This window comes from Erigeron canadensis, chromosome 1 (assembly GCF_010389155.1).
Source record: "Erigeron canadensis isolate Cc75 chromosome 1, C_canadensis_v1, whole genome shotgun sequence".
NCBI lineage: Eukaryota > Viridiplantae > Streptophyta > Magnoliopsida > Asterales > Asteraceae > Erigeron > Erigeron canadensis.
This window is the reverse complement of record NC_057761.1, coordinates 35,827,957-35,836,574: the sequence shown is the minus strand read 5'-3', so window position 1 is coordinate 35,836,574 and position 8,618 is coordinate 35,827,957. Positions and strand designations below refer to the sequence as shown.

Sequence of the window (8,618 nt, the reverse complement as noted above, 5' to 3'; positions counted from 1 at the left end):
TCTTAATAGTCTCCTAAAAATTATTTAAAAAAAAAAAAAACCTACGGCCAAAAAAGCAAAAAAAACTACGATCAAGAGTTTTTTTATTTATGTACTTTGTTCATATTTAATACCAATTATTATTATTTAACATTTAATTCTTATGTTATTGTTATCTCTTTCAATTTAGTTTGTTTTTCATTATAGGTTCGTTATTGTTTATTCTTCAACAACAAAATATAAGACACATTAGTTCATCTTGAAGATCTTAAGCCAACATATGTTAACCATCATCTACGACTTCGTGTTGTGCATGTATTGACTGTTTCAGAGTAGAACAACCCGAAGAAAATCAAAACGTTCGAAATGGTCTTTGTTGATGAATTGGTATGTATTTTTCAATTTATATACTTTGTTGCAAATTTTTTATTTAACTATATTTGAAGGGGAAAAAAAAGGTAATCTGGAATCAAAATTTATATGAAGTTAATTTTCATATGTTTCTTCTTTAGCTTTCGTATCGATTAAGTTGTAATATTGGTCATATTGATGGTTGCTCAAATCATATTAGCTTGATTAATATATTTTGAGACTACCCGTCCATTAGACGTGCCTGAACATAAGTATATTATATATAATAGATCATATAACAAGTAAATAATAAAAGTATATTACTAGTTTCTTGCTAGCACTTTTCTTTTATAATAATGATATGTAATGCCGTTTAAAAAATAATATTAATAAAAGTATAGATTACATAATTGAATAATAATAATAGAAGTACTGATTATTTACCACTTAAATGTATGAGCCGTTAAAAGCACCCATGGTTTGGTTCATTGCTCTCTAATTTGTAGTCAAACCATGAATGGTTTGCGAAGTTGAACCCAAAGTAGTTGTGTAATGCTTGAGACTCCATTTCCAAAAACCTCTGACTTTTGTTCATTCCCATATTTCTTGCATTCGGATATTTGAATCCATGTTTGCGCCAACGCTACCTCTTGTTCTTCCGACCAATGTTCACGTGCCTTCCGACCTACCTTCTCTCCCGCATCAACTTCTTCAACTTCGTTATTTTCATCATCGTCGAGTAGAGGCATAACTACATGAAAGTACATAATTAGAATTAATAAAAGTAACAATTATAATAAAGTATGCATAATATATATAAATTATAAAGGTAATATATATAAATAATAAAAGTATATAAAAGTAATGTTAAAAAAAAAGTATGTATATAAAAATGTATAGAAAATCGCTTTATTGTTGTTGTGTTTCCGGTACAATCTCGTCTTCCTCAACTTCATTGTTGAATGGGGCAAAGTCGGTCGTCCTTGCAAGGTTGTAGCATCGGATATTCACCGGAAGAATCAGACTCATATTACACTTGTAAAATGGAAATGCGGGTTGTGGTTTATAAAATTAAGTTGTAGATGGTTGTGAATATGTTGCCGGAGATGGTGGCAAATAAAATTGGCGTGGAGAAGATCGTTCTGAGTGGAGAAATTGTTTATTTTTTATTTGTTATATTTTTTATTTTGTCTAGATCCATATGTGTTGGAGATGTTTTTTTTTATGTAAAATAAGGTAAAAAAGAATGAGAGTCGTGTGTAAAATGGAAAAGAATATTTTGTTGTATAAAAATTGTGGTTAAAAAAATAGGTTTTATATTTGAAAAAATGTTTAAAAAAAAGTTAATTTTTTATTTATTATTTTTCAGAAACGACGGAACTTGAACATCACTACAAAAAGGGTCAAATTTTTTCTAAATCTAATACACACACACAAACACATATATATATATATCTTAAATTTTTGAAAGGGGTAAATACACGTAAATTTTAATTTTCACTATAAAATATTAAATAATTGCTTTTTATGCCAAAATTCTTGAGGGACCTGAACCCCTTTTGGTTCCGTTGAGAAGGGTCCACTCATTTCCAATGCTACAATGCCATCGGGTTACCTAGCTGAATTGCCACCCGACTTCTTAAATCTGAAGGGACGGCAACGATGTAGGCATGCTACCCGGATAAACCCGAGACCACTACCCACACCCACTCTCTCCCCTCTAATGCAATGACATGCTTGGCACCATAAATTCATGGGAAATTCTATATTCACAAACAGATTACAAATACATATTTACAAGCAATGACATGCTTGGCACCATAAATTCATGGGAAATTCTATATTCACAAACAGATTACAAATACATATTTACAAACTCACGTGTTATATGAGATGAACCAATTAAATTAATCTTTTTTTTTCTTTCATGCTTCTCTCTCCATATTTCATTGGTGAGATCTAAGTTTGTATAATTTTATATTTCATTGGTGAGATCTAAGTTTGTATAATTTTATTTGTAATTTATTTATTGATGTAGCATTGCTCAAAATTCATAAACGTGTATTGGTTTGTTTTGTATAATAAAGGCAACAAAGGTGCGCATTTTCTAATATTATCTCATATACCCTTTTTAAGATATCCATTTGAAGGCTGATCTGTTATGACATATGAATAAGTTTATAGAAATATGACCTGATATTTTAGACGCTAATCTAAATTTAGAGTGATCCTGCATGATGAAACAGGGCGAAGAGAGAAAATTACTTTAAATTATCCTGCATTAATCAAATTACACAGCGCAGAAAAGTAACTAAACCAAAACAGACAAAATTCCTGCTAACAACTTATGTAGAGTACATCTTCCATGCCGGAGGGCAAATCCACTGTATGAAAAGTTTTTTTAAATCCTAAATGCGAGTTAAATGTAGAACAGAAATTACTAGCAAAACCTATCATAGCTCATCTTTAATATCTGTCTCTTCTTCTTCTGTAGGTGTGGATTCGGTTTCCTCCTTTGAGGTGCTGTCGCTGCTCTCAACCTCGGGGGCTTCTTCCACTTCTTCCTCCTCGTCAACTGAAGCATCTGGACTAATACTTAGACTCTTCTTCACAGAATCATATATACGTGATGCAAAGTCCTTAGGGTCAGGTAAGTTAAATCCACTCTCCATCAAAGCCGTTTGATACATTAGTTGAGCGGTTGTCTTAACACTTGCATCCTGAATTATTAAAAATGAATCAAAACAATATAAACCTACATTACACAATAATATAAGATAATAGGTAGATGATCAACTTACCTCTGGGTCCTTTACAACTCTCTCGCGAAGCTCCTTGATAATCGGATGCCTTGCATTGATTTCAAGAACTCTTTTGCCACGCATGTATGCTTGCTTGTTGGCATCAGACAAGGTTTGAGACTGCATGATACGTTCCATGTTAGCACTCCATCCATACTTGGAGGTCACAACTACACAAGGGGTGTCAGCCAAACGGTTACTAATCTTCACGTCATCAACATTCTCACTGGCAAGAGTTTCCTTCCACCACTTGGTCAATTCTTTGAATGATTCTTTGACTTCTTTGTCTTTGGAATCCTTGCCTAGTTTCAAACCCTCCTTAGAAACATTCTGGAACTTCTTGTCCTCAAAATCCATCAAGTATTGCATCAAGTACTCGTCCACAGGATCTGTGAAAAAGATTACCTGCAATACCAAGTTTTAAGCTGTCAATTGTGAGAATGATATACAATCGGATCTTAGGGGGGGTCTTTGGTTAGTGGGTATGAATATGAGGGAATGAGTCTGATAACTAATACAGTAGCTTCGCTGAAAGGTTTTGTTTTTAAAATGGACATCAAACCCATGATATTAGTCATACTATACCCTTGATGGGTTTTGAAAACCCAAAACCATTCGCCAAAAATCTCTAACCCCATAGTCATTCATTGTTTCAAACCAAAAACACCTCCTTAGAGATAACAGAATAAACTCTACCTCGAAGTTTTTCTTTTTAAGTTGCTCAAGGAATGGGGATTTCTCAAGCTGCTCCTTACTGCTGCCAGTGATGTAGAAGATATCCTTCTGTCCGGATTTCATTCTTGAGATGTACTGATCAAGTGAAGTTAATTTTCCATCTGATTTTGTGCTGCGAGGAATATATTTAAAAGATAAAAAAGATTAGGACAAGATAAACCCTGCTACGAACCAAGTATAAAGCTATGAAAAGAAAGGATGTATAGCCCATACGTCTCGAATCTAAGAAGTTTCGCCAAACGGTTTCTGTTTCCTGCATCCTCAATAATACCAAGTTTAATCGATTTTCCAAATTCATTCCAGAACTTGGTGTATTGGCCTCTCTTCTCATTCTCCTCTTCCTTAGTTTCTTCCACCTCTGCATCAAAAAGAAAATCAAATATCAACATAAAAAACATGGCACATTGGTATGAAAATGTGAGATGAAAGATTTGAAGTTTATCTACCTTTCTTGTCTTTGCCATGAACCTCATCAGGGTCCTCTTCAGCAAGTTTGCGGATCATGTCAAGGGCCTTTCTGATAAGCTTCTTTTTGATTGTTTTCAAGCTGCTGTGTTGTTGAAGCATTTCTCGAGATACATTAAGCGGTAATGTGTCGGAATCAACAAGACCCTGATGAAATAATAAATAGCCGTTATCAATCATATCTACCAAAAGCTAACGTATCATCGATTAAAATAGATGAAGACATTACCAACAAGAAACTTAAATACTTGGGCAACAGCTCATCAAATTCATCAGAGATGAATACTCTTCTAACATAAAGCTTCAAGTTAGATTTATTGGCATTGTAATAGCTCTCGTAAAGATCAGTAGGAGCCTTTGGAGGAATAAACATAACAGCCTTGAACTCAACATCACCCTCAGCATTGAAATGACTCCATGCCATTGGCTTTTCATCACCAAAATCCTGTCAAACAGAAAGATTATCTATCTTTAAAACAACAGATCGCTCATTCCCTAACTTGTTGACGGATCTATGGATAGAAAGAATATGTAGAAGGTATTGATTTATATTCAAAAAAATGTATTTTTAATGCATAAACCCCTCTAATATAAAGTTATGATTGATAAAATATAACCTCTTTTGTAGCTATATTTGACACCAGTTGTTCAGTAAAAGAATAAATAAATAAAAGCTGAATAAAAGAGTTACAGACTTACAGTTCAGTCTGTCCTAAAAATTAAATCACATACCAAAAAAAATGCAAGCTTTGACCAGTTACCCAATTTACCCATACACATTTTACTAACTCCAATTAGAACTGAAAAGATAAAGCACAAAGAGAAATTGAAAATGAGATGAAAATAATGGGTATATTCACCTTAGCAAGTGAGTGGTAGAACTTTGTGTATTCTTCTTCAGTCACCTCCCTTGGGCTTCTCAGCCATATAGCTTTAACATCATTCAAGCGTTCCCATTCCGATGTTGTTTCCTTGATAGTTTTGGTCTTTGGTTTCTTTTCATCTTCATCCTTGTCAGAATCTTCATCTTCCTTCTCTTCACCCTCATCAGTTGATTCGGCTGTTCATATCAGTGGAGATACTTAAAGACAAAATCATCATAAGTGCAACATAACCAACATATATTGTAACAGACATACGTTTTTCTTCATCATCACTGGAGTCATCTTCATCAGCAGGCACCTCAACATCAGTTTCTTTAGTTGTCCAAAGGTAAATAGGGAAGTTGATAAATTCGGAGTACTTTTTCACCAAATCCTGTATAGATTCACATGGAAAGGCAGCACATAAGTCCCAGAATGTTGCATAACTGTTTGTCTTAATCAACAATTAGCATATAACTAGTTATATATCACGCTTTTATAGTAACAAATCAAAAAACTTATAAAACTAGTTTACGCATCAATATATTACCTTCAGCTTTGACTCTTCCAAGTATTCCCCAGCTTCTTCTCTAAGATGCAATCTAATTTCAGTTCCACGACCTAGTGGTTCATTGTATGTATCTTCAGAAATTGCGAATGCACCATCGGCCTTGGACTCCCAAACATACCTAACCAGATTAATAGTTCATGCCGATTATTTAGTAAAGCTTAAATAGAATCCTGCAAAATTATGCATATATATGATGGCATAAAACTAAGAAGCCATACTGTTGGTCATCATTGTGTTTGCTGATAACTTCCACATAGTCAGCAACAAGATATACAGAGTAAAAACCAACACCAAACTGACCAATAAGGTTGAGATCGCCACCAGTCTGCATTTTCTCCACAAAAGCTAGATACAGGAGCAAGAACAAAAACATTATCACAGATTTAGCTAGCAAAAAGTAACCTTCTATGAACTTTCAGCAGCTTAGACACAATACCTGAAGTTCCAGACTTGGCAATGGTTCCCAAGTTCTTGATAAGATCTTCTTTTGTCATACCCACACCTCTATCCCGAATGGAAAGAATTTTTTTTTCTTTGTCCAACTTAATCTGTATATCATTACAATACCAAATCAGTTACATTTCAAAAGTACAAAAGATGGTTGAAATGGAGCACAAATAAACAATAATTATACAGAGTAACATATACTAACCTGGATCTCAAGCTTGGTATCATCACCTTCACCCAAAACTTCCTTATCGGTAAGCGAAAGGAATCTAATTTTGTCCAAAGCCTACAATTCATACATTTGTAAAGAATCAATAAGAAGAATGTAAAACTACACTTAAATAGATTCGAAGTAAATAAGGTAAAGATAGAAACATACATCAGAAGCATTGGAGATTAATTCCCTCAAGAAAATATCCTTGTTGCTGTAAAGAGAGTTGATAATAATGTCCATAAGCCGAGAAACTTCAGCCTGGAACTCAAACTTCTCCGCATTGCTGCGAAGGCTTTTCCTGGACATAGACTCAGCTTCTCTGAAACCATAAAATCAAAATTACATAACATAATTTATCAATAAAGAAAGTATCCTTATCTAAATCTACAACTATGATACATAAAAAAGCATTTAAGCTTTCATTTTAAAACCTATTAGGTTCCCTCCGTCCCTAAAAGACCATCCAGTTTAACCTTTTTAAAGCCTTTCAACTTTGAGCTTAACTACTTTTGTGGGTAATATGATACGAGATACAAAATATATGAATGAATTGGATTCTAAATGTAAATTCATTAGTACATTTTTTCATCAAGTCTTATACAACACAAACAAAAACATTTAACGTTCAAAAATGAAAAGAAAAGCTTCAAAAAGTCAAAAGTGGACAGTCTTTTTGGGACGGTGGAAGTTTTAGTTTAGCTAGGTATGATATGGGAATCTTAAATTCAAGATATCCATTTGTAGTAGTAGACTGTTCTTTCGGAACAATCAAAAATGTTAACTTGGACTAAAAAAGTAACTCCCAATGCCGTCTACCACGGGTTTTGGTTCCCAGTACCGTCTTTGACGGTGTATGGGGAGGTTGAGATGTAGACAGCCTTACCCCTACCAAAGGTAGAGAGGCTGCTTCCAGGTTCTACCAAAGGTAGAAAAGGACCTCTCTCTCCAGAGGATCGAACCCATGACCTCTCTCTCCAGAGGCAAGGGCTCCAACCAATGATCCAACCCAGTTGGTTTCATGATTAAGGAAGTAATACACTGCATAAAAAGAGTACACTGATACGATAAGATACAGGCAAAGCTATGTTAATTTAAAAGTACCAACTTCTACCTAAATCGACTTTCAAAATACACTTCTACCTAAATTTCAAAACTTTCGCACTATCCTTCAAAGTCAATTGTTCGGCACAATACTCCCCGACACAACATGATAAATCCAGTACTATAATCAATATTCAAGCATAAATGTTTAGCAAACCTCTTGGCAACATCGGAATCGGTTGATAAACCATGTGGAACAGCTCCAAGTTTATCTTCAATCTTGGGTGGATCCACTAATTCCTCCGAATCAGACTGGGCATTCGCGTGTAACTTCCTTCCTATATATCACAATCAACAATAACCTTACTAACTAAACCACATTTTTATCATCATAACTTAAAAGCTAAAACACTTCCAATTAGCAAACCATTCTATTCAAGTGTCTACTAACTCCCTTAAACCCTCAAAAAACCCTTTCTTAACTCACTTCTGTTTTTTCGAGCTTAATTCGTCAAAATGTAATGAACTTTAAACTCAAATTGAGATTGTTTCATTACATTAAACTTCAAAGTTATTACATACAATTACAATTACAATTACAATTACAAATTTGTATAAACTTCAAACTATATATATTCATGTATTAGGCCATTTTTTAAAACTTAAAAGAGATAAATTCTTCACTATAACACAATTTAATTACAATTATTAATATTTTTTCTTAATTAACACATTATAGATAGATCAGCAATTAATATAAGGAAAACGAAATTAATTAATAATAAATTACGTGATCAGATTAATTAAGCATAATCTATTAGCTAAATCTGAACTAAAAACCTTATAATTATATTCAAATTTTAATGAAAAAATTAAGATAACATAACAGACCTTGATCTGGGAGAAGAAACAGAAGACATAACAGAAATAAAACGGAAGGAACAGTCCACTTCCTCATTGCGATCTGTATCGATCTATATATATATATATATCTGTATCTATATGTGTGTGTGTGAGTGTGGGATTTGGCTTTTGAGATTTATATATATTTAGATTTATATAGTGGGGAAAACAAGTGAAGAAGAGAGTGTGAGAAATAAAGCCACGAGGAATGAATGGTGAGATGAAGGTTAGTTATGGTGACGTGGAAG

General features: G+C 33.6%; 1 protein-coding gene across 1 annotated transcript; it reads right to left on the bottom strand.

The window, feature by feature from the left end:
* Positions 1-2,582: 2,582 nt before the first annotated feature.
* LOC122598039 (endoplasmin homolog) lies at positions 2,583-8,496 on the bottom strand. The gene is made up of 15 exons (XM_043770647.1): positions 8,359-8,496; positions 7,685-7,805; positions 6,592-6,745; positions 6,418-6,498; positions 6,202-6,313; positions 5,984-6,110; positions 5,745-5,883; positions 5,471-5,588; positions 5,192-5,391; positions 4,561-4,776; positions 4,313-4,478; positions 4,080-4,224; positions 3,828-3,978; positions 3,132-3,536; positions 2,583-3,050 (listed from the first exon to the last, which is right to left on the bottom strand). Exons 1-15 carry the CDS (start codon positions 8,423-8,425, stop codon positions 2,784-2,786), a joined length of 2,469 nt encoding a protein of 822 aa, XP_043626582.1. The 5' UTR covers positions 8,426-8,496; the 3' UTR covers positions 2,583-2,783.
* Between the last annotated feature and the right edge of the window lie 122 nt (positions 8,497-8,618).

Excerpts from the sequence above, each read along its gene's own strand:
- LOC122598039 (XM_043770647.1), bottom strand. The coding sequence starts at position 8,425 with ATGAGGAAGTGGACTGTTCCTTCCGTTTTATTTCTGTTATGTCTTCTG. Across the intron at positions 6,499-6,591 it reads TAATCTCCAATGCTTCTGAT|GCTTTGGACAAAATTAGATT; the intron begins GTATGTTTCTAT and ends TATGAATTGTAG. Across the intron at positions 4,225-4,312 it reads TCATGGCAAAGACAAGAAAG|AGGTGGAAGAAACTAAGGAA; the intron begins GTAGATAAACTT and ends TTTTTGATGCAG.